Source organism: Notechis scutatus, chromosome 8, assembly GCF_049901735.1.
Source record: "Notechis scutatus isolate UNSWTSFEM ecotype Mainland chromosome 8, rNotScu1.2, whole genome shotgun sequence".
In the NCBI taxonomy this organism is placed as follows: domain Eukaryota; kingdom Metazoa; phylum Chordata; class Lepidosauria; order Squamata; family Elapidae; genus Notechis; species Notechis scutatus.
In genome coordinates, this window is record NC_142016.1 from 17,302,792 (window position 1) to 17,329,911 (window position 27,120).

At 37.8% G+C, this 27,120-nt stretch overlaps 1 protein-coding gene across 2 annotated transcripts; it reads right to left on the bottom strand.

Annotated features, from left to right (window-relative positions):
- On the bottom strand, nucleotides 1-27,120 carry KDM1A (lysine demethylase 1A). 2 transcript variants are annotated; one of them, XM_026679472.2, is made up of 20 exons: nucleotides 26,719-27,120; nucleotides 25,049-25,214; nucleotides 18,856-18,915; nucleotides 14,018-14,151; nucleotides 12,230-12,308; nucleotides 10,629-10,721; nucleotides 9,526-9,632; nucleotides 9,080-9,161; nucleotides 8,355-8,449; nucleotides 7,749-7,891; nucleotides 7,303-7,393; nucleotides 6,760-6,894; nucleotides 6,543-6,616; nucleotides 5,816-5,927; nucleotides 4,877-5,009; nucleotides 4,002-4,189; nucleotides 3,651-3,765; nucleotides 2,885-3,012; nucleotides 2,105-2,251; nucleotides 1-598 (listed from the first exon to the last, which is right to left on the bottom strand). In XM_026679472.2, exons 1-20 carry the CDS (start codon nucleotides 27,055-27,057, stop codon nucleotides 413-415), a joined length of 2,607 nt encoding a protein of 868 aa, XP_026535257.1. In that variant the 5' UTR covers nucleotides 27,058-27,120; the 3' UTR covers nucleotides 1-412. The 2 variants fall into 2 exon arrangements, with proteins under 2 accessions (XP_026535257.1, XP_087826992.1); XM_087970866.1 differs by lacking the exon at nucleotides 18,856-18,915 and having other exon boundaries at nucleotides 26,719-27,114.

A 27,120-nucleotide genomic window follows, 5' to 3' on the forward strand; every position in this document is an offset into this window, starting at 1 on the left:
TTTTTGTAAAAAAAAAATTAGGAAGATTTATTTTTTTGCTTTCTAAGCCAAATCCATGTAAAACGAACTTACCTTAATTACTAACAGCTATCTTACAAGAACTCTAAACCATAGGAAGAAAGTTAACCAAAACCCCATATGTACCTAAAATGCTCCAACTTGAGAAAGACTCAGTTTATTTTCCGAGTAGTGTGAACACTACTCTGTTGGGCCTGAAGTGGGCTGGCAAATCAAGAGCAGCATTTCAAATGATGGATATCTTTGAAGGGCTTCTCTGTTGGGTCACATGATTTCCAACTTCTGGATTAAGCCCTCCAACTGATAGTGGTACAGAACACAGTTCCACTTGCTTGTAACAGCTGCCCATGCCAAGGGTTCTGATCCCACTGCACCGTTTCTAGCACTGGCATCTTCACATAGGAGGTGTCTGTTGTGCTGTTGCCGCAGGGGTCGCTTGGCGAGGAAGAGTGTACATCGCACCAAGAAACTGGTCTGCAATACGCCCAGCTTCTCTCAGGCCACTTAGCAGCGCTCCATGAACTGTCGCTGGGTAGTTACGAATTGTATGTTCTCCAGCAAAGAAGAGACGAGGAATTGGCTGGGGGGGAAAAAGAGCAATGACGTGAGACCTTCTGAGGAAGGTAATGGGCCCCTGGTAAAAGAAGGATGGTCCGAGTCAGCTGTGTTTTTAGTGAGGTCCCCGGAAATGGAAACTGGGTGGGAGGATAATTTGTAAATTTTGCTGAAGCAGCAATAAGAATTGCGAAAATGTGATAAGCATTTATTTAGCAGATGAAGAGGGCAAAGGAAAATAACATAATATTCCTCTGATGCAAAAACAAGAATTTAAATTTAGCAAACAATAATGGTGAACCTCAAAACATGTTCAGATCAGAAACTTTTTAAAGCATGGATGGAAGGATTTGCTCACTGGTGTAGGGACTCCTAACTGGCTTCCAAACCAAGTAACAAACATCAACCTCCACAGGAGGTCCATCTTCCTCCTGGAATTTACCCACAGCCCTACACCAAAGCCTTAAATTCTACATCAGTGTAGCCCAGGGTTTTTCAACTTTGGCAGCTTGAAGATGCGTGGACTTCAATTTCCAGAATTCTCCAGCATGCTGGCTGGAAAATTCTGGAAGTTGAAGTCACCAAGGCTTAGAAACACTGGTCTAGCTGCTTTATGTCTTTTGACAGTTATAAATCATGAAAGCTGATGCCTGTTAATAAAATTTTGTTAGCTGGAAAAGATGCCACCAAACACCTGATTTTTCTGCCATCATAGACTAACACAGCACTCTTACAGAAATGTGAGTACATCTGTTTCTTTGTTCCCACATGGAACTCCTTAATGCCTGAGTTCCTTCAATCCCCCCTGACTGAAAACGGGTTAACAAAATACAGTTGCAATACATAGCCTGTTTAGCGTGATGGCCTGATCCACACAGTATAAGGCAATGGCTGTTTTCCCCAGCACACAAATTACCCAATTCGCCATCTTCTAGTTGAGTGTGTTGTGAGAATTGGGTTGATATAGTTACACACCAGGGTCCAGGTGACTTCTATGGACAACGCGACACTAAGTTTGGCTGCATGATTAGATTAATCGAAAGTTGTTATGGCTGGAAGAGGGGGAAGCTGATCCAAGGAATCAAGTAGAAAACAGTACAGGTAGTTCTTGAATTACAACCCTTCATTTAGTGACCATTCAAAGTTACAAAAGCACTCAAAAAAGTGACTTATAGTTGTTTTTTCACATGATGGTTGCCAGCATTCCCATCATATCTGGACCCTTGGAACTGGCATGTATTTATAACAGTTATACTGTCTTAGGGTCATGTGATCAACATGTGACCTTCCCAGTTGGTTTCCGACAAGCAAAGTCAATGGAGGAAACCAGATTTGCTTAACGACCACATGATTCACTAACAATTGCAGTGAACTTACTTAACTATGTCATAAAATGGGGAAAACTCACTGAAGTGGCCAATAAATTTGATAAATAAAATTAAGCCCAAGTAACTGGGTTCCTTATGCTAGTCACATCCTAGCAACATATGGTTAAACTTGGCTGTTCTTCAAAAGGATGTTTTAGACTCACCTGGGGAGCTCCTGGAATGGCTGGTCCAGGAGTAATTGGCTGAGCCATCAAATCATAATCATTTCCTGAAGAACCGGCTGCTACATAGGAATAAGAGCCTCGGGCCCACGGATCAGCCCGCCATCGAGATACCACCGTCTCTTTGGGCTGAGAAAGAAGCAGAAGAGAAATTCAATGGGAACACTGCCGAAGTAAGGTTTTTATGAAGTCTTTGGGATAAGGGTTGGGCGAGAATGTATGAAGAGGCAAATCAAGCTTATAACAAAATTTGTCTTGCAAGCAGCAAAAACCTGAAAAGTTCTGAGGTGCCTGCAGAAAAGGTTTAAGATTCCTTAACATCCAAGAGAGAACAAGCAACAGGTAGATTGCTGTCAACTCACCTCCTTCACAAAGAATGCAAAATGGAAAGAGACTGTTGCCCCATCATTGGCTATTAGTGCAAAAGGAAAGTGAAAAATCCCAAGACCTCAAAACTGACCAGATTAACAACATACAGCAATGAGAATGGCATTAAACCATTTAAAATATGGAGTATTCAGCAACCATAATTTTTCTTTAAATCAATAAAAGATGAAGCAGAGAAGGGAATTTCCAGCCTTTTCTAATACAGCAAGTTTAAAAACAGCCCCTTTCTAGTTTGGTAGATTTGCTTCACAAAGGGTATTTCTTGAAAGGAAGCTGCAAGGCTTTACTAGGATGGATAGACAGGAAAACATGCAGGCAAAAGGCTTCTAGACTGCGCATCACACAAAACGCCCAGCATTAGAAAGGACAGGATACCTGTGGGACAGCACTGCTGCCAAAAATACCCTTGAGGATAGCAAGGCAGCGTCCAACGATGACATCATCGCTGATGTTCTCCATGATTCCTGCTGCTTCTCCTGCCACCAAAGCCAGAAGGATCGGTGCTGTTTAGGGAAACAAGTTTATGGGTCATTAACAGACAGCAAGTCCAAGAAATATTAACTCCACCCACCTTGTGAATGTTTGCAAACAGCCTAGAAATGAAACAGATTTCCTAGCCATGTAAATGGTTGAAATTAAGGTGGTCTTACAATGATGCTGGATAGGCTAATGACTTGAAAACAGCTAAACTTAGAGCTATTCTGTTCAACCAGATCTGTCCAAAAAAGAAAGGTTTAAGAAAAGCTCTCATACTATGCCGAAAGTGCATGCTGAAACACTGGCTGACATCGGTGTTCCCAGTTATGGAGGGTCAGGAGCCAATGAGAGTTATTCAGGGATCAAGGAACCATTTTTCACTTAATATAGTGCTGTTTCTTTCCTTTGAGGCTCATGCAACCTCAAGATCTCCACTGCATGTCCTCAATTTACTGCCACTTCAAACTTTTCCAGGTTTGCAGGCTTCACAGTTCTTAAAATGAAGCTCAACAACCTTGTACTCAATCTTTAAACTTTACTCAGTGTTTAATATTTTATGTACTTTGAGCACTTAGTTTGCAATCCCGGTATATGACCTTATGTATTCAGGGATTCCAGTTTGCTCGTTGGAACATGAGAGTGTTACACGCCTTCACACAACTACCTTTGTAAAGATTCCAAAACAGGAAAAGCTCCCCTCTGCTCGCCGTTGTACTGCCGACATGACCAAATAAATTCACACTCGGATCCCAAAAAACACGATCAAAACACAGAACAACCTATTAAGCAAAGGAGGAAAACATTAATGCCAATTAAAGTATTCCTCATAGTTTAACAGCAGATGACAGAACGTCAAAAAAAGGTATGTCTTTTTTATTCTTGCAGAAAATATTTCAGGTATTGATAAAAGGCATTTTGCCTTTTTCACAGAGTAAGACCACAGGCATAATCACGCTGACTCTCCACGAGCTGACCAGTTATACTAAATAAACAGTCTTTGTGCTTTTCATGTTACCTTGTTAAGGTTTCCAAATCCCATTCGCTGTACAGCTGATGTCTTCCATTCCGGGAGAGGAGGAACAAACTGGACTGCTGGAGGCTGCTGCTTTAGCACTCCCAAGGGAAGGGTACACAACACAGCGTCACACTTATAAATAAAAGTCTGACTAGTGGAACGGGTATTGACAGCGATCACTTCACATCCTAGTGAAAGAATGCAAAGAAAAGAAACTGTCATGAATTAAGTGCCTAAGTGGTTCTCTGTTTTCAATTCATTGGTTCTAAATATTAAATGGTTTCGAATTCTATCAGATCTCAATGCCATGATTCCACTCTAGAGTTCTTTTAGTTGACAATTTTTTCATGTGACTTGGACAATACAACACTGTGGCACTGCAGAGATTTAAACCTGATTTGACTTCCTTGTTTCAGCCAAAAATGCCTGTCCCACTGGAACCAGATTATCCTTGTCTAAAACCACTTCAGAAGTTTTATTATTTTCTACTAATTCTACCTCTCTTACTTTCTACTAAGCTTTCTATGCCAATCAAGTGCATCATATTTTACCTGTTCATCCTGACTTCCTGTGCAAATGAGTTGCCTATTTCAAACTTCTTACTTTTTGCTTATTGGTTCACTATAAATATGAATACTTTGGTGCTATTAAAACATTAATTTTGCATCCATACTTGCATCCACTATCTGACCGTTCTCTTTATTGCATTCATTTATTTTGGGAGATCCATGGGCAAAACAGGTTTGTATATCAGTTTTGCAACCATAGAAAATAAAACCACCAAGCGCTGACAAATTGTGTGTGCCTGAAGACAATACCAGAAGAGGCATTTGAGCCAGTAGGATAATCAGAGACAACTCTTAGGTTTTGCTTACCTGAAGCAGTATAGCGAACCTGCCGAACGGCTGTGTTCAGTTTGATATCTAATCCTTCTGCCAGAGCCACAGGCACACAAGAATAGCCATTCCTCACAGTCAGGTGACTGCCTGTGAATTCAAAATCATCATCCTGAAATGGAAGCGGGGAGGGAGATTTAGAAAACTCATCAGCACAAAACATTTGTAACAGTAAGTTAACTTAAAAGTCAGTAATTTCTCCCTCATATTGTTCCATATTCTCTAAGGGTAAATGGAATGAGTAATTTCCATGGGTGACAGGCCAAAAGGATATTGCTTGAATATAGGCAGGCAATGGGAAAAGAAATTCATCTATCTGTTGTTACACAAAGTCCAGATCAATCTTTCTCCAACCTTGAATCTCTTAATATTCAGAAATTGTGGGAACTGCCCAATTAAATCCCTCCTCCCCCTAGCTTTCCATCGTTAAGAGCATAGTCGTTCCTCTTTTGGCAAACAAGAGAGTGATTCTAATTGTCTTCTCTTCCCCTCCATGTCCCTTTTAAATTTTATACTCCCCTGTAAAAATTCAGAAGTATTTATCAAGTAAATTATAATATTTATCACTTGATGTTTTTTCTGAATAATTCTGGTGCCCCTAATTTGAATTTGCTGATAGAAAATAGCTCTGTTGGGCTAGGGACAATGGCTCTTCAGGCCAGTTACACCTATTGTTTAAAAGTCATCATAGTATTTATTTTTCCATTTTTTCTTTTGGATTGCTTGTGCAAGATCAGTGCAACTTAGGCATCACACGTAGACTCGTAACTGAGTTTTCTGAATTTTAGCTTTAGTCTTGTTACTAGCCATAGCATTTGTACACTTCAATGGAAACGAATGCTTCAATTCCCCTGACATTTGTGTTTATTCATTCAGACCCATTGAAATTTTAGTATGGATGAAAAAAAGAATAGTTACCTGGTCCCAGTGCTTCAGTGACAAAGTGGAAAGTGGTGTGGCATTTGCAAATTCAAGATTTGCAAAATGCCAATCGAGAATCTGCCTGTCCCTTGATGATAAATACACATCGCTGCACATTTTTGAGAGGAAATAAAACAAAACACTGAGTATATGCTCTTATTTTTCTTCCTTAAACGTTTAACAGTTTTACTTAAATTTCCTGCACCAAAAGCTGGTCTAAAAAAACATTCTTAATTATTCTGCAAGGAAATAAAGAGATTAATTTGTAGGTCATAAATGAGAGGATTGGCCACAAAATGATTATGTAACTGTGAATAATTATTAAAACAAGGCAACTGCTAAAGGAGGGCCACTTACATTAAAAACTTCTTATTCTTTATGAATTTGTATGAATAATACTGGCAAGAAATCGGAGTCCTGGATTAGTTCTTCATTGCTATTCCCTAGCAAGCTGACCATGTAAGAGAAAATGTTACAGGACAAGGGAGTTCTCACATGAGATGAAAATCCATGTTTAAAATCTAATTCATTGCATTTGAATTGAAGTGCAGACTTTCTCTTCAAAGGAATCTGCAACTCTTCTGATTGCATTTATTGGCATAATTGTAGCACAATTTATGAATGTACTTGTAGATTAAACACCAGTGTAGTCTCCCTTTGCAATTAGTTCATTGATCTATTTGACCATCAACATAAAACATCCAGTCTTTTTCCTAAGATTTACCTTGGAGGATTTGCTTCTAGTTCCTGGAGCTTCTCTTCCAGTTTTACTTGTGTTTCAGCTAACTCATCATACTCCTAATCACAAAATAAGATAAGGACACAAATATGTAGATGATTACTAAAGGCAATATTTGTAGAAATTGTTTAATAAGTGTACAGAATAGCTTAAATTAAATTAGACATTTCCATAATAGCCAATGAGACCCATTAATTCATACCTTACAAAGAGCAGTAAGATCTCTGTGCTTGCTCTTCACAAGGAATTCTGCAGTAATATCTCGAGGTGGTTTTACTTCTGAAGCTTCTTTGTATTGTTGGTGAAGCTCTTTTATTTTCTCTTTCAAGTTTACCATCTGTAACAGGGAGGAAAATCATTGAGAGAAGCAAAACATTTCCTGACCTCTGCAGAATTTTAAGGAAAAGGATAACGTTTTAAAAATTTAAATCTTAAGATTTTTAACTGAAGCCAAACACAAATAAAAGATGAAGAAGCAGAATCATTTACTTACTGAAGCCCATTTTTACTGCACTGGTTAATCTGCATTCACAAATACTAGGAATGTGTAAACTTCAAAGATGATTTCAAAGAAAGTACTTTGGATTTTGCACAAGTATAGGGACAACACCTTCTGGCAATTTTTAAAAGTAACCTAACTTTGGAGTTCCATGAAAAAAGTGGTGGCTTTTTTATAATTTTAAGGAGTTGGCTTTATAATAAGCCAACTCCTTAAAAGCAAGTCAACGTTAAAAGCAATGCTAACCTTGTTAAGGAGATCTTTAAGTTCTTCCTGAGTTTTCACTATCTTCTTCCAATGTTCTATCTGTTCATCCTTGACATGCTTCTCCTGTAATCTATGGAAAGGAAAGAAGTCAGCAACTACCACAGACCTTTAGCAAAGATGCTGCTATAGTTCAGTGAGGAAAACTACACTGCAACATTTTCCCATGCCAATTCTCTCCAGAGCGTGCAAGATATTTGATATTCAGTTTTCTCAAGGTAGAAAAAAAAGTGCAATAAAATGAAACAGAAGAAGCCAATGAACTATGAATGCATAAAAAGGAGGAATTTGAAGCTGTTATCAGGATCTAGGCCATAATGTGCTATGTGTAAGGCTGTTAATGCACAATGCCGCCATCACAACATGGATGCAAACTTTGAGACTTAACACCTGGCACATCCCTTGACGTGACATTTAGCTTTACTTACTGTATGACAACTTCCAGGGCCTGGCCAAGAGAAACAGGCTTGTTGTTGAGGACATTGAAGTCCAGTTGGTGACTGAGGTATGAGGTAGCTTCTAGCAAACGGTTGAACTCTTGCTCTACCATTTCATCTTTTTCCTTTGGAACCTGTGGGTTAGCAAGAGGAAGTAAGCAGGTGCAGATAGTTCAAAATGGAGAAGTTAAATCAAGCCCTTAGCCTAAAAGTGCATCTTCCATATAATGAGCATTTCAAACCCTGCCAGAAACCTATTCTGAGTACTCATTCAGCAGAGAAGGAATGACTTGCACAAATTTTACATTTTATGACTAAATCACTGAGGTTCAGAAAGTTATTATGGCCCAGCCATTTCCAAAATCAGACTTAATGTATCAGCTCCTGAAATGCATGTGATGTGAGAATAACATTTCATTCAAACTTAAACATTATTAGGGAAAATATTTTCTCTTTGCATGCTACTTGGAAATTTAGGGAGGAGTGTTTAATACTGGAAACCAACTTGGCAAAGACTCTTACATCCAGTCAACAGATCACAGTATTTTCAGCTAAATCATTTCCTCAAAATTGCTTTCCAAGAATAACTAGACTTACCGCTTGTCCATTGGCTTCATAAAGTGGACATTTTTGTTTTATTTTGGCCAACTCCATGTTTACTTGCTTGCTTACTACAGCCATTGGATTTCCACCTGCAAATATTTTATACAGAGAAAAAAACATAAATTTAACAAAACAAGGGCTCAAAATCTGGAAGTACCTAGAGCTATAATGATCAAAGCCAGGCATTTAATCAAAAGTTAGATAATATGTATGTGGTCTACTGGGCATGAAAGGGCATACTCATTTCTTCCTTAAGCTTTTTTGCACATTTTGTTTCCTCTAAGAGAATGGACTAATTTAATCTTTCCTAAACCAGCACACTCCAGGCATGCTAACTTACAACTCTTAGCATCCCAGCCACAATGGCCAATGCTAGCTGAACTCTGACAAACGCAAAGACAGTGGGGTTGTAGAAAACATGTGCTAAGCTGTAGTACATTCTCAGTTTTATTCCAATTAACTGGCCCAAAAGGGGAGACTTTGCAACCAAGATGTTCATTTCTTATTGGGAAGATCAACTACTATATAGAACAGATGTGAAAGTGAGAGAGATCTCACTGCAAAGGACTGAGAAGAAAGAACAAGGAAAGAGAAGATTAGAAAAAGTCAACTTCTAATTCTGTGTGAAAAAAAGCAATACCAAAACCTGGAGATTATATTTTGCAAAAGCATGTGACTGTGTAAATTGGATTCAAATACATTTTCAAGGTAAGACTCACCAAGTCCTGTAACTACCATGGCTCCTAAATCTGCAACGTAGTTTCCTTTGCGAAAAGTAGCAACCCTGCCACCTACACGATCCTTAAAAAAAAAAAGCACAATGTTTATGACTGACAACTTCTGGGTCTTCACTAAAAACCTATCAGTAAGCCCTCTGAAATACTACAAAACGTAGGCAAGGAGAAAACTTCATACAATATGTGCCATTTTAAGGAAGTCTATTCAGCCTCATTCTTATGCTTCTGTAAAAGATAGGCTTTGCATAAATAAAGGGAACTGGAAATTACATAATTAGTATGCGAAGTGAAGATCTAGGAAGGGGAACAAAGAATCTTAGCCTCTCCCTTATGCATCATGAGTCCTTCCCGCAGAGATTAATGGAGAAAATTGGCTTATAAGAGTGTACTTTTTACAACGTTGACACACTTTGGCATTGCCCACTCACCCGCGCTTCTAGTAGTGTGACATCCATTCCAAAGCTCTGGAGCTGCCGAGCTGCTGCCAATCCAGAAACTCCAGAACCAATTATGATGACCTTGCCAGTCTTCTTGGCTAGAAACATCAAGAAGTGCTATTATGTTCGGGAGCAAACGAACAGAGAGACAGGCTTTTGACTAAAGGAGTGAATACGAGCTAAACACATCGTCAGTAAAATGGGGACCCAGATTGTTGGGAACAATATGCTGACTCTGTAAACCGCTTAGAGAGGGCTGTAAAATATACCTAAACAAAGACTGAATTCTCCAGCCTGACAGGCAGCTTGGCATTCTGCTGCTTAGCTGAAGCCTAGGAACTGGACATTGCCCTACTCTTCCCTATTGTCATCTAACCACGTCCTGAATTCCAAAAAGTGATCAACCACACCGCTTGATCTATTGGGATACTATATTTGTTTTGTTATTTTGAGGTGGGAGGTAACTATTGACAGACAAGCGAACCATGTTCAGTGGTTAGAGCTATCAACTCAATAGCCTGTCTTTCTAAACTTCAAACCTCAAGCTATCCATCCTGCATTCGGCTGCAATACAGTCGTCTCATTCTGAGCTAATCAGGCAAATTTAGCTAGTGTTTTACAGGCAATGGTTTAGCATTTAATATAAGCTGTGTGCCAAACCATGTGTCAGGATTCCGGCAGTTACCCCAATTAAATCATGAGTCTTGAGCCAAACTTCCAAAACTTCAAAAGGATTTATTGGGAGTTATCATATCCAGCACTGCCTGGGTGTAGCCGACTCATAATTCACTGTCACCCTTGACCCTGGTTTCCCCCCACCCCTGGGTATATCATAATTTATATTCTCCAATGAGACACATCCATAGCCAAGAGTCATCAATCAGGCTCTCCAGTAAGATATTTGCGCAGCAGAAACTTCAGTCACCTAGTTACTAGTTAAAACAAGCATGGCTTAGAAGGATGTGTGAGCCTAACTATGTCCTTGAAAGAAGGAAGAATCTAGAAAAAGTGTTCAGTTTTAGAGCTCTGTCACTTGGCCTTAACTTAAAAGATGAAATGATATAACTTGAAATTACAAAAAAAAATGTTCTTACTTGGTAGGGGCTTCACTCTTTTGTAGATACCAAAATTGATTAAGCCATGCCGTTCCAGGTAGCTATGTACTCGATGGACAAGTACCGTATCACCTACAACAACAAAATATCTTTTAATGGACATTTATTATGGAGAAGGGGGGGGGGGATATTTCTACAGGACTTGACAGTGTCACTCCAGTCTTCGCTTCTAATTGCATGTGTGATCCACATTAATAGTCGATACAAAGTCCAACAAATAAGAATAAGAAAGGGTCAGAGGGATTTACTGAGTTAATGAAAAAAGTGTCATAGTAGAACAAACCAAGAAATCCTTTCCCCCAAAAATCTCCACAAGCAAATTTCACCCGTGACTTTTACTTCTTAACACAGCCCTTTTCTCCAGTAACCATGTGTGAAAAGGACATAGGACCCAAAGGAAACAATCAAGGCACACTGCAGTGGTTATTATATAAACAATACATACTGAAAAAGACCCTGTCAAAGTGAGTCACTCCTGCAAACAAAAGAAATGTGCTGATATTTATACATTTCAGGAAAGGGGGAAAAAGATGCAGGCACAAGTATTCATAATTAGACAATGCTAGCATACATATTGATAACTAATAGATCTTGGGTTACTTCCTGACTTTCTACTATTCATACAGAATAATTGTCTTACTGAGAAAAAAAATAGATGAAAAGGAAGAGGCTCAAGGGGTCTGATAAACGTTACAACAGACAGGTGTGAGCCAGTTCTGAGGCAATGGGAAAAAAATTAGGTTTCCATTTGGTTTAATTCAAATGAAAACTTACCTTCCCCACATATGCTAGCACAGAGAGGCTAAGTGGCAATGTCTGAAAATGACCTGATGATACAGTGAAACCTCAAGAAATAGAGGCGCCCCAAAAGGACTGGGATTAGGGGATTTGTGGTATTTATTTATTTATTTGTTACATTTGCCACCTATCTCACCATGGGGCTATTCTACAATAGCTTACAACAATATTTTATTGCTTACAACAATAAAAAGGAAGAAATGAAAAGTGTAAATAGAATAGAAATGAAATTATAGAACAACAGACAATGAAAAAGAACATGAGAATACATCAGTATGAGAGCAAAAACATGGATGGGGGAGAGCAGAGAGCAAGGGGTGGAGAGTGGAGTCTGTCATTAATCCAGCAGCCAGTATATTAGCACCTTTTACTGTTCTTGGATCTTTCCCATAACTAGCAGAAATGGGACAATTTCCACAAATGTAAGAACCATTCTCTGTAAGTTGAAGTATGAAAAATCTCTTGTTTTGGCACAGAGGTTTTGTAAAACATGGATGAAATACGTGCCATTTCTGTACAGAAGGAACAGAAATGGTAGCATGTCACAACCCAAAGCACAAACATCAGTAGGATAACAGGTAAGAGGCAAAATGGCAGGAGGCAGATACAAAGGAAAAGAGGCTGGAATGGAGATGTGACCATCTGAAGCATCTCTTCAGCTTCAGTGTTTCTGCTGTTATTATTTTGAGCCTTTCGATTCCTACCACCACCAGTCAAGAACTATCTATCTTTGTCAAAGAACTATCTATGACATACTCAAATCCCCCACACCAGCAACTTACTATTATAGGGTGCTTCTAACTGCTGTAGTGTTGCCTCAAAGGTCAGCTGAATCTTTGGGTTATCCAACCAGAGCTGCAACTATGTTTAATCACACACACAAAATGTTGTCGTCAATATCCAGGCTGACATTAATACAGGTGTTAACAATTTTAAATGTAGACTTTGCATTGCAATTTTACATGCATTAATTTAAGAAAAATTTAAACTATGAGGATCCATTTATACAGGTAGTCCTCGACTTACAACCACAACTGAGCCCAAAATTTCTGTTGCAAAGTGAGACATTTATTAAGTGAGTTTTGACCCATTTTGCAACAGTTAAGTGAATCACTGCAGTTGTTAAGTTAGTACTATGGTTATTAAATGATTCTGGCTTCCCCACTGACTTGGCTTGTCAGAAGGTCGCAAAAAGTGATCATGTAACACAGGGACACTGCAACCATCATAAATATGAGACAATTGCCAAATGCCTGGATTTTGATCATGTGGCCATGAGGATGCCACAATGGGCATGTGAAAAACAGCCATGTCACTTTTTTCAGTGCTGTTGTAACTTTGAATAGTCACTAAATGAATTGTTGTAAGTCGAGGACTATCTGTATTCTTGTAGAATATTAAAAGTTGAAACAAATTGCTTAAGAATAGTCAAGGTTGTTTCAGGTAGAGGTTGCATGTAGCCCACACTGGCAGAAATTTACTTGGCTTTCAAAAACAGAACAAACCAAGTATTCATTGATCTGAACCCAATATCATGCCAGTGGAAGAGTTTAAATGGGCTGTGAGCAAGTTCTTGTGCACAGTTTTGTGATAAATTCATCTCTTCTTTCTCAAAGCAACTGATCAGCGAAGCCATGTATACATTATATAAGCTGGCACTCTAAACTGAAACTGGAAGAAAAACTAAGACAAAAAAGGGAAATACAAACAAGGCACAAGTCCAGGTGGTTAAGAGGAAGTTGTGAGTATCAAAGAAGAAGAAAATATTGGAAGGGGTGAATTTATTTATTTAAAACATCATTAAATAATATTTAAGCTTACTTGTACCCTTAAAGTCCACAACAATGGGTCCTTATTGTGGAAAATACTTTTACTAAGTTGCTTTTGAGCAACCTATCATGAAACCACATCTTCAGCTAAATTTATATATTTAGTTATACCCCACCTTTATTATTTTAATAAATAATTTGAAGCAGAAAACATACTTAATACTCCTTCCCATTTTCCCCACAACAAGAACCTTCTGAGATAAGTTGGGCTAAGAGAAAATGACTGGCCCAAAGCTGGCTTTCATGTCTTAAGGCAGGACTAGATCTCACAGTGCCTCAGTTTCTAGCCTAGAGCCTTAACCAGTAGACCAAACTCACTCCCTATTATTATTAAATAACAGAACTGCAGGTTTTTCATTTCAAAGTGTTACCAAAACCAAGCAAAACTGCCAGCAGAAAATAATTTCAACTGTGGAAAGAGAGAGAGAACTGAAAATGACTTAAGAGAAGGGGAGTTTTAATGTGTGTGGCTACATTTGTGGAATACATTAGTTACATACTAAAACATGGTTTGTGGCTTCTCTTAGCAAGGGGAAATTTCTCAGTATGTGCCATCACAATTCGTATTAAATAAGCTGTTTTATACTGAACAGTTCCAGCCTTCTACATATGAACAGAATAGCAGCGCTAGCAGAATCCAGTAAACACAAAACTACTTTTATGCTTGAGAGATCCAAAAATACCTGGGAAACCTTATCATCCTGGGGGAAAAAGCGTTTGAGTTTGAAATAATTATCATACCGTTCGGTTTCTGATGTAAAGAAAAACTTTCTGAGTTTGCTGGGGCCCACTGATAATATCTGGAAAACAAGCTGCTTCTTGTGATGTCATTCGGTCGTGTGGAAGCCTGCTCTGGAAAGCTGCGCCTTCCACACCTACAATGAAAGAACAAGCATGTGACAAGTATGCAAAAGTACAGGAAAGAACAAAATCTTGCTATGCACACAGTGCAAAAACTACAGAAATAGGCAGACTCAGATGATATATTTTCTTTGCTCTTTCACAGAAAGAACATCTCTTAATGCACTATTGACAACACACTCAAAACCCATTTCTAAATACTTGTCTTTTTCTTTAAAACTAAATCCTATTTCTCTTTTTTGCAGGGTGCACCTAACCTAGTCTACTTAGAAGCAGGGTTCTTATCTCAGGAAACTTATTAAAAAGCTTGAGACTTCAGCATACAGTCTAGTCTTAGACATCTTTAGTCAAATGTACTACTAAGCTTCCGTGTAGACACGGCAATCTTAATGAAGCATTTGTATACCAAGTCAAACATCCATCAGGATCCTGCTAATAAGTGAGGAGGCTTGCTAAAAGCAGTCAATACTTCACAAAGGCATTCATGTTTGGGTGCAGGCCTTAAAATGGAAATTATAAATAAGTATAAACAAAAGCACAGGTAGTCCTCGATTTACAACAGTTTATTTAGTGACCATTCAAAGTTACAACGGCACAGAAAAAAGTGACTTATGATTGCTTTTCACACTTGTGACTGTTGCAGCATCCCCGTGGTCATGTGATCAAAATTCAGACTTGGGTGAAGTGGCTCATATTTATGATGGTTGCTGGTTCCTAGGGTCACGTGATCCCATTGTGACCTTCTGACAAGCAAAGTCAACAAGGAAGACAGTCACTTCACAATCGCGTCATTAGCTTAATAACTGCAGTGATTCACTTAATAACTGTGGCAAGAAAGGTCATAAAGTGGAACAAAATTTACTTAACAAATATCTCATTTAGCACCAGAAATTTTGAGCTCAATTGTGGTGGTAAGCTGAAGACTACCTGTAGATCAGGTACAGGTAGTCTACCTGTGCCCTTGAGGTTCTCAATAGGTTATGTTTTTATTGATTTAAAGGTGGAAGCTGTCAGCTCTATTAATCGATGCTTTATTTTTTTTAGCACGAGATTGCACGAAAATATATTTATGCTGTCCCACTGTGGCACTGTTTATTTTCTTTCCCCTTCAGTTCCCATCTACAAAGGGGTAGAACAAACATTCTTTCCTTTTTTAAATTCTAGATTCATTTTTTTAGTTTTCATCCTGACAAAAACTTGAGTTTCGTCCTCTCAAAAGTTAGCCAGTAACCCTGATTCAGTTTCTTTTTTACGCTAATGATAAGGCTGTCTGGCTCGAAATAAGACTTTCCAAGCATTTGCTTCCTAATATATGAGATTGCTATGACAAAACAAAAGCTGCTTCCTGAAAAATGTGAAGCATATGCCATTCCTCTTGGGAAATTAATGGATTTTCTATTGAAAAATTACTTGGGACACTTTCTTTCAATCCTCAATAATTTGGGAAGAAGAACCTTTTCTTTCCAGGTCCACAAACTTGAAAACATAAGCTTGTATTATGATACTCTAATGGCACCAATTATGCACCCACTGCAATAAAAACTTCTAGAGGAAGTGTAATCGGCCATTCATTATTAGGCCCACAGATTTGTAATTATGCTGATTCCATCTTTAGAAAATTAGCCCATTATAAACTTTCTAACACCTTATTAGAAGTCTTTGTTCCAATGTTTGTCACATCTGGAGACTGGACTAATTTCTATAAAAGTTATATATGTGGTGCTACTGCTTCCAACACTACCAAGAAGATATTTAGCAAGATATGATCAAGACAGGGTGACACAAGCTCCTTGCATGCTATATAAATCAGACTTTCAATCCGCCTTCTAGCTTCTGGGTGAAAAATCCAAGCATATTTTTGGCTACTTCTCTCATTTTTAAATGTGTCCACTAAGCCAAACTATTGAAAAAGAAATATCAGATTTCCAATATCAGATGCCAACATGCCTAATATTTGTTGTTAGTTGTGAAGTCGTGTCTGACCCACTATGACCCCATGGACAATGTTCCTCCAGGCCTTCCTGTCCCCTACCATCCCTTGGAGTCCACAAGCTCAATGCCTAATATATAAGCTTGTATATTTTAAATTTTAACCCTTGAGGAATTCTAGCACTTCAGAATGAAAACCACTGATATTTTAGTTGCACTGGAAAAACAGGAGCAAACAGAAGTTATTATTTATGTATCACTAGAAAACAGTTCTGCCTGAGTACTTACTATTGAACATAGGAGGAAATCACATTGAAGCAGCATGTATCTCTGCACAAAATCCTAGTATTAAGGATTTTGTGATACCCATTTGTGATACTTGATCTACAACAATAATAAACTCTAATACAGGTCCACAAATGTGTATAATTGCAATTATCATTGCATAAATGGAGACCTGAGATTGCATAAACAGAGGTCTGATTTAATATTACCCCTTATTTATGGTCAGCAACCACTGGGAGAATTAGGGCACTGACGTTTCTCTTCCTGTTGGGGTTTTTGCTCTGGGCAAAATATAAATCCTGAATTGCCCTTGGAATGTTTATGCTGTAGTTACAGATTGATTAAATATTCATAACATGTCAAGTGCAAATAAATCTTAAATTTTTAAAAATAAACCATGAGATCCAAATGCAGTTTGGATGGGGTAATGAACATTTTTTATAGAAATAAAATTAGCTTGACACTGGACCAAATCCATGGAGCAATTCATTTAACATTCTGTTCTATAAATTGCTCCTATTCACAAAAGTCTGCCAGCAGCACTTTCAGCTACCTTCAGGAAACACAACTGATATAATGCATATTCTTACAATTATAAGAGCTCTGTATAGTAACAGTATGAATGCAAGAGCTGAATAATTACATAGCATGTAACAATCTGACTGTCGAATGTTATTTTCTATAATTAGCTCTTCTGTAGACAAAAGCTTGAAATTATAAGGTAGAAACTGAAACATGCATTATATGTATGAATGTAAATCTGTATATTTGATTTAAGTGTAGTGACATTTACATAATTCTTGGATGTAACATAGATGTAGCTAATTGTACAAACAAAAATAGATTTGTCTGACAAATCATCTTTTGCTAGATGTTGTCCTATAATATGGTTAGCTTTCCCATTTCAACTGAGAGTGACCGCCTAATGGTATTTTCAAGAAAGACAACTAAATAAAATATCATTACTGTAAATAAGCCACAAGTCATTCAAAGTGTAATTAAGTAATAGCTTAACTGTATTCTTTTCAAAGGAAATGCAGGCCATAAAATCACACTGAGGTGGACTGAAAGTATGCTGAAAGGAAGATTCAGGGCTTAGCAGGAAGAACCTTTCATCTCTGTCCCCGACACAAATGTATAGTACTTTGAATATAGTAATTGGAAGTTGACACTCTTGTGGTCCCAATATAAGAATATATTCACCACTGGAATTTTTGCCTTCCCAAAGTTGCCTAGAAAACTATACGAAAGTATATTTCAATTTTTTAAGCTATAAAGGGCCTCCTGAGTAACTGAGCTTGGCTGGAAAATCTAGATATATTGTCTAAGATAATATTTCCCAACTAATGCCACCCAAATGTTCATCACTGGTCTCATCCTTCCTAGCCCCCATCCAAACAGTCATGATGACTGAGGATCATTTCTTACTCAGTGTATCTGGAGGGCATCAGAATTGGGAAATTATTTCAAGGAAGAAGAGATTACAAATAAAAATCACAAATTCAGAACCACTGATAAATAAAATTACTGTAAATTAATTCCAGAACATATATACATACCACCTTCTTGAAATTTAAAAAAAAAAGACCACCAAAACCCAAATGTTTAATACTAGCACATAAAGACTCATTAGTTGGACCTTATTGTCAGACTTGCCAAGACTCCTTCTTTATTGCAGCATAACAGCACTTAACAGAGCTATCAGCTCAAAATTTTAAACCCAACCCATATTTTGAAATAATCAGAAGACATGACAAATAAATTTATTTCAAGGTCTATACTTTTATCTCTTCAGCATGTATATCCAAAATAATCACTCACTTACACAGATAAGGCTTAAAAAAATTAAACATATGATAAATTGCTCTGAAAAGCAGACCAAAGACAAATAATCTACACCTTAAACTGGCCACTTCTGTCCTTAGATACAAAAATTCTAGCCTGCATGCATGAACTGGAACTGAGATTATCATTTGTATCAAAAGTTTTCAAAAAGGTTGTCAAAGCAAGAGACTAAGACAGATTTGTAATCAATCGCTAAATTAACAGCACAATTCTATGTATATTTATTTGAAAATAAATCTAACTCTCAGTGGGATATATACTCAGAAAGTGTAAACCAAATTAGTAAAAGTGTGGGGCATCTAGCTAAGGAGTTATTTGTTCTTAAGACTCATATGCAGAATTACAGTATGTAATGGAAAAGGCCTACAGCTCTGAAAGGAGGGAGGGAAACTGCCTTTTAAATTGCATAAACATAAGCCTCTGATTTCCATCATATTCATAGAAGAGCAGAGGGTTGGGAATACTGCCTAAAAATTTCAGAATGCTTTCTTTCCCCAGCTGGGATATAAAGTTTTACTTTCCTTTTTTCAACAGGCAAATGCATGTCCCTTGTACTTCAAATTAAATCTGGGCCCGCCCACCCACACGCACTTGCAAGCATCAATCCCTGATTTGGGGGCTCTTGCTACTAAGTGGCAAGCATCAAACGCCACCCTCACCTGATGCTTGGCAGTCTCCATACCCTCCAGAACTGTCGTCTTGAAGTCCTCCTGCTTGCCCTGTGGAAGGAAAGAGGAGATCTCAGGGACCTTTCTCCATAAGTTCAAGTCATTTGGGGACAGGAAGGCCTGACAGTTGGTGATTCAAGTTTAGAAGTTCACCAACTAATGGAGGGAAAAACATTTTCTGAGAATTCAAAATCCTGAAATCTGAGTCGTGGGTTTCACATATTTTCCAGTCTTCTAATGCTTCATCCTTGTTGTTGGAACCCTTTGTCAGACTCTTATAGGGAAAAGATAGATATACACAGTATTTTCAGGGCACCTGGTGGGTAAATATGCATGAACCAGTGTATTAACAGTTTATGACAAAATAAATATATATACTTCCCATTATAATTAGGAAGAACATTTAGACGAGCGGTCTAACCAAGGGTTTGAAACACCAAGGATTTTTAAAGTCTTGGTTGGGATGTCCTTGGAAACACATATAATTTAAAGGACAAGAAATCTGATATATTATTTTATTTTTATTTATTTAGTCAAACATGTTTATATACTTTTCTTCTTTCCCATAATCTCTTACTTTCTAAGACTTTGTGCATTTAAATGCTACATAACCTTTACTATGCTAGGATTCACATTATATACAATGCTCTGGCATTTATTCAAGCATCACTGAATTATCCTACAGTGTTAAAGCTTTCAGCCTATTCAGGGAAAGAGGCAGGAAGTAAATACACTTGAAAGAAGCCCTAACCTTCCTTCTCCTCTCATTTCCACTTTTCACCAATACCAGAAGAAAACAGGTATCTATATAATGGGGAATACTTCAAGGAATAATTTGTTGAAGCAACTTTGAAGAAGAAATGTTCAGGTTGTTTCAATAAATCAAACTTATTTGCAAAACAGAATATTATTTATTTATATCACATTTTTATTATTTTTATAAATAACTTAACAGATTTTCCTCCTATTTTTCCACAGGCTAAACTGTAAGTATGTCTGGAAAAAAAAACTTGCACTGTTTCTTCTATCGTATATCTCATTTCAGAAGACTTGCAAATATATAGTTATATAATTATCTTTCTGTCCTTTTCTAACTCTCAATTTTTTATTTCTATAATACACTTTAAAAAAATTCCCATGGAAATACAGTTATATAAGTCAGCTATTTATTAGTAGCAGTCTTACACTAGAAGCTCCAGCCCTATAGATAATTTAAGGTCTATCCAGCCTTGTCAGTAGAAGAGAAATTACTGAGACTCAAGCACAACAAATTAGCACAGCATCCTTAATAAATAGAACAAACTTATCAGGACTCAGCCAGTGATTATGGTCCAGCCAGAACACAATACAACCTCACCCATTTTTGCTGAGTTAAGGGCTATAGAGCAACAGTTAGCAATAGTTAGCAACTGTCTCACATTAAATATACCACACTGTACTGTGTTAATTCATTTTATCTTGTTACACTAGGCAAAAATATATGCTTTCCAGAAACCCATGGCATGTCCAACAGAAGGATTGTTTGTACTTGAACTGTTAATTTCTTTCCCATCAGGACTTTTCAGGAAGCAGAGGCACAATTGGGTAAAAGAAAAAGGTTTTTTCCACCTGCAACAAGTTGAGCTTCAACAAGAAGCACCAACTTTCTTACCGCCGCTTTAAAAAACGCAAATGGAAACAAAAAGCAGCAATATATTCCTTTTGCCATAAGGCCAAAAAACAGAAAAATATATTTTCCCTCTTATGCCATTAGCTTTCTGTTTCCTCATTAGCAGTAAGGAAATTGGGTGGGTGGGGAGGGGAATCCTAACTCAGAGTAAAATAATTTTAAAGAACACATAACCAGCACAGCCTCTTTACTAAGGGAGAATTAAGAAAAGCTTTCTTCAAAATTTGCCTTATTTTGAAGAAAGCTTCCCTCAATTCTTCCCAAAGTTTCCTTTCATCTGAAAAATGAAGCAACCTATATGGGATGAAACACTTTTTCATCTGAAGATACAGGGGAAGTAAAGGTGTTATACAAAAATGAATTGCTTACTGAAGCTCATCTTGTGTCCTATTAAAAAGTCACCCTTCATGTGGCTATTAAACAGGAGTTGAGGTACAGAAGGGGGACCTAATGTTAAGACAACGGACATAGAAGAAAACAGAAATGAATGTTATAATATCTAAAAGAGGGGATGCAATAAGGCATGAGGTTTTTTTAACATTATGTCCCTTTAATGCACACCATGCAGTGCTACAGTAGGGACAATGCAAGCAAAGAAACGTGTAGGAAAGAGGGATTGCACAATTAACAGTACTACAAAAGAAGAAAAACCTGAGGGAATGGCTAAGATCTGGAAGGACGTGGTTGTACAACAGCAAGGTTCTAATTATCAACAGACATGGAATTATTTAGTGGATAGATATGACACAGCTAGGAATTCGCCAGCCCTCTAAATGTAGATAACTGTACAATCAGGATGGCCAGTAGTGAGGGATGATGAAAGTCGCAGCAATTCTCAATCTTGGTAAACCCTTTCTGTTGTAGAAAAACAAATTAGTAGATAATCTGTACTGTAGGAAAATTTATACTTCCTCCAAACAAAAACATTAGCATATATCAATTTTCCCTTCATAGCTTACAGCAACCTCAGTAAAACTTAAAGCTGTATGATTACTGTATAAATAAGAATTAGAGTACAGTGTAAATTGAACTAAAACATATTTTTTAAATATGACAATGATTATTTAATTGCTTAACAGATAATGTATAGAGATGCATGCTAGAACACTCCAAACCTCTTTTTAAATAATTTTTGTACTGTGCCTTTTGCCCGTGTTTTTCCTTGTAAGACAATTTTAGGTACAGTTTATCCTCAGGAATGTGTATTCTCAAGATTGTGACTTTGAATTATACATGTACTGATTCTTTGTAAACCACTTGCAGATGAATTCTAAAAAAAACATAATCCATTCTGTATTTTTGGGTAAATGGCGTGTAAATTGCCTTCTTTTTTCGTTGAGGGCAATGCTCAAACTGTGTTTTTGCATGGTATTTACGCTACTTAACTCACAACTAGAATAACTGCATTTGAACTCAGCTCTCTCTTCCTACATTTCTACATGCTGTTATTTTCATTCTCAACAAAATACATTCAAAACAGTAGTCTTTTGTGTTGTGCAGTTCATAATCTCTCTGATGTTTACTGCAAGATATTTGAAAATAATTCATCCTATTTCATTTTGCATTCCTTTTCTATGGCAAGATTATTAAAACAGCATTCTTTAGTGTAGCTCTACCACCACTTTCCTTCTTTGCTGACAAAAATAAAAAAGTAGAATCTTTTTCTCTGAACCAGTGTTCATGTGCAGGAAGAGATCATGAAATATTTATAGGTCTAGAGATATATTCAAAGCTGTTGAATATCTTTTAATTGAAAGGTTTCCTCTTATTTGTTGCAATAAAAATTACAGAAATGCAATTGGGGGATTGTAACATGTTTTATTCAGATATTCTGGTACAATTTTCTGAACAATTCAAAAGCAGATTTTTGCTACGAAAAAATAACTAATCCAATCCTTGCTGTCCCACCAATCTGTAAAACAATTAAGTCTTACGTGAAGAGACAAATGTGCTTGATGATGCACTTTAAATAAAATTACCCAATATAAAGACCAGTGAAAATTGTTTATACCCGTTAAGATTGATAAGTATCTAGTTACTAGCTATAAAAAGTGACAAATGAAGAGTCTAATCGTCTTCTTCTAAAGATTCAAAAGAAAACAACCAGGACTCTTTCTAAACCTTGTACTAAACTCGTAAATGACAAAAAAAGAAAAGAAAAAAGGAGGTATATGATTGTAAGAATGGATCTGAGGAAAGTAACAGAAATTTTCCACAAGTGAAAATAAAACCTGACTTTGCAGTGGTTAGGGCATTGGATTAGCACCAGAGAAAACCACATTCAAATCCACCAATTGCCATAAAAGGTTTCTGGGTGAATTTGGACTGGTCACAGCCTCCCAACCTACCTCACAGGAGTGTTGCTATGGGAAAAAAGAGAGGAGAAAATACTATGCACACTGCCCTGAGTTCTAGAACAAAAGGCAAGCAATCAATGAAACAAATACTTGGGATCTGGAAAAGAAACACACATGCTGACAAAATTAGAAAGATATAATTATACTGATGTACCATAAACAAACTGACAGCAGAAATAGATTGAAAATAAATGCTAAAGAATGAATAAAGATAAAAACTAGATACCTTGTAGCCTTGAAATTGAAGCCAGTGTACTGTTTTGCTAATTCTGCAGTCAATAGAATTTTTTTTTCCAAAAAAATATTATGACAAAGTAGTAAGGCACTAGATGCACTGTAATCAAAACATTTTTCAAAGACCAAAATTGAAATTCCTAATTAATGAAATTTAAATTAAATTGTCAATGAAAGTTTCCTATTAGCAGAAACTTATTTGTTTATGAAATTATTGTGCCTTTTATCTCCAGGTAAAGAAGTGAATTCTGTGATTCATACAGTCATAAATTAGCAAATACATCTAATGTTAAATTCTTCCTGGATAAGCAATTTGGAGATACATTTGTACCTTCAAAATATTCCGTTTTAACTATGTATTCCCTCTTGCTCTCTGAAATAGCTACATACGTAACACGGAATACAAAGAACATGGATGACAATAAGACAGATCTGGAATTACTGATAGATCTCTGGTAGGTTTGGAACAGATCAGCAAGAACCCCAATTATTTCCCAATAGCCTGCCCTATATTACACACTGAAATAAGGAGCTTGGGTGACCCTGAAATGAATGTTTATATGAGAAGACTGTATTTATCTACCACCCATGTAAGTGCATGTGATAACTGGATTTTTATTTCTACTATCTTTATAATTGCACTCCTATCAATTGGCAAATGTTATTGTCTTTCTGCAATAGAGGAAAACGTTCCCAGCACTTAAGTATTAAATAGAAAAAGGATACAAATGATTTCTGGTATAGAGAACATTGGCAAATATATCTAGCAGCAAAAGCAAAAGCTTGCATTTTTTAATTAAGAATAGCAACACAAATGCTTAGCACAATTCAGCAAATTAAGATTGAAAGTTAGAGAATAGATATTAGAAATGCTACCAAGCCATGTCTCTTCCACAAATAATATAGTCAAGAAACACAAAACAAATCTTTAACCAACTTACACAACTCCAAATACACTTAAACAAACTGGCTTGTTATCTAATTTTATAAAGTTCATTCATTACTGCAAGTGGATCTATTCAACAATCCAAGAATGGCTAAACCTGGATCTATTCAACTGTCTAAAATCAAACTGTGGTATCTACTAAATTATGCCTTCTCATCTGATGCCATCAGAGGTGGTATTCAGCAGGTTCTGACCAGTTCTGGAGAACCTGTAGCGGAAATTTTGAGTAGTTCAGAGAACCAGCAAATACCACCTCTGACTGGAGAGTTTACAGTATCCTTCCCCTGCCATGCCCACCAAGCCACGCCCACAGAACCAGTAGTAAAAAAAAATTGAATCCCACCACTGGATGCCATCTTCTTAATTGAAACAATAGGTTTAGAACTTCAACTGCAGGAAAGAGTGCCAGTTACCAACCATGTGCCATGTATCAAGATTAACTGTGTTTTTAAGAAAGGCAGGTGTCAACTCTTTTTCCATAAGGTACGACACATTGTTAACACTATACTGTACATGTAGTTGAACCGTAGCAAAACAAGATGCTAGAAACTTTCCTAGCACGCAGGATGACTCTTTCTCTGAAACAGAAATATCTGGTCATTATTTAATAGAGTGCAGAGGAAAAAAAACTATAAGCAATTCTCACAAAAATTTAACTTGTTTTATTTACAAAAGCAAGACCCTATACAAGAAGTCCTAGTTACAAAACAAGTGAACCATTATATTAAACAATGTCCAATAATTCTATCTTGCTGAGTAACTAAAATACAATAACATGCAGTACTTAAAAGATATAACTGACTATATTTAAAGAGAAAAAAGGAAATGAATAGAAATAACCTTTTTTCTTTGTTTCACATCAAAACCTATGGTGAACTCAAGGATTAGGGTGTGCCACTCTGTGCTGTCCTGAAAAAAACACAAATATCTCAGGGGTAAAATAACTGTTGCCTTGCTGGATTGGGATCTTCTACTTACCAGATGGTTCTTCTGGCTCACTTTCATTCTCTTCCTCAGGAGGTGGAGGAGGTGGGGGAGGCGGTAGCTTTTTCTCCTTTTCTGCTTTAGCATTTCTTTCCTCTTCAGAGTAATATTCATCTTCAGAAAGATTAGCAAGGCTCTCGTCCATTTCTCTGTATTCCACCTATAATTGGAGTTGGCCAGAAAAAATGTTGATGATCAACTAAATTTGCAAATTGTATTGAATAAACCGAACAGGCTTCAAATTAAAGATGCAATACATCATAGAAAAAGTCACAGAGTTATCTGTATAAGATTATCTAACCCTATGATGTATTCTGGAAGAAATTCACGTGGTCATTACAGATTCCAAAGCCATGGCTTAAGAGAAATTATTTCATAATTTGATTATAAATTCAAAACTGTTAAATACTAGTGCTTTTTGATACAGAATTTGATTTCATTCTACAATGATATGCAAATTCAATATTCTATACAATTCTGGAATATTTATTCAAAACCATGTTCAACAACAGAGTTTAATTTTAGGACTGAGGCTTAATATTATGAAAGATAATATACACAGCCACTCCCCTCTCACATTATATTATCCATTGTCATATTCTCACACACATTCTACCTCACATTCACAACTAAGCTTTGCCCTCAAACCTGGCACAGAGGAAAACTGGTCAGAAATCATAAGAGATATAGCACAAGATATCAAAAGAATATGGAATTACATAATTTCTCACAACTATTTCAGTAATTTTGCAAATTGACATAATTCTCTTCCTAGGAAGAAGAGAAGAATTCTAGAAGCTCCCAAGTTTCCCCTCCCTATCCAAACAATAACATTCTGTAAGGTATTTTGCAAATGGCAAAAAAAAAAGGAACATGAGAAGAACTGTATCATGACTCCACCCATAAAGCAATTAAGTTAATCCAAGAACTAAAAAAAAACAACCTACCCCTCTTTAAGAGCTTGGGACATTAAAGGATTTTAGAATGGGAATATAGCAGCCCAGGGCCCCTTCCCACCTCCAAACACAAAAAAAGAAAGTCCCGAATAGCTTTGGGAAATGCAATACAATTTTTACATTGAGCAAACTATTAAACATTTTCTTCCAGTGAAATGTGGTTTATAGGCGTTTGAAAATTTAAACGCAAAATAATCTTTCCACACTAAGCTTTCAATTATCAAGCTTTACTACTGCTACATAATGCTTTCAATCATTTCGATACCAAGAAAATAACACAAACTGATCTCTGTCTAGGGGGAACGCCACTTTTATTTTAAAGCTCTCGATTTGGGACTGAGTGGTTTCTAAGAAATACACTAGAGGAGGGAAGGTAGCTGCAGACGAAGGGGCTAAGGAAGTCCTCTGCCTGACTCAAGAGGAAACGCCGTTCTCCCGCCCATTTTGCCCACACAACAGCCCTGCAATGCAGGCCTGCCTGAAAGGTCAGGGTGAAGGTCAACGAAGTACCACCCATTTCCCCCCCCAACCTAATTTTATATTTCGAGCCGGGCAGAGGGATTTAACCGGTCGGGGGGAACTCGCAGGGAAAGGGGCGAGCAGGTCGGCCTGAGGCGACCGTCAGCTCCGCTCCGCTCCTCCGGGAGCGCCTCCCTCAGGGGCAGGCTAAGCCCAGGGGGAGATCCTGAACTCGGCGCAGCAACCCACCTTGGCTCGTTTCCGGCGGCTGGTCCTACGGCCCTCGGGGGTCTCGGCGATGCCGGTCGTTTCGGAGCCCACGGCGGGGCCGGCGGGAGGCGGCTCGGATAAAGCCCCGGGCGGCGAGGCACGCGGCGGTTCTTTCTTACGGGGCGTGCGCTCCGAGGCGCCGCCGGCCTCCGCCGCTGTGGCGGCGGCCCCCAAAGAAGCGGACAGGGCCGGGGGCGGCGGAGGCGGCGGAGGCGGCGGGGGTGCCGGCGCTTCCGAAGCGCCATCGCTCCCCGCGCCGCTCCCGCCGCCGCTTACCGGGGCCTCCGCGGCGGCCGCTTTCTTGCTCGACGACAGCATCGCCTCAGCCTGAGGGACAAAGGCAATTCCGCTCCGAGGAGGCCAGGCGCGCCGGAAGCTCCG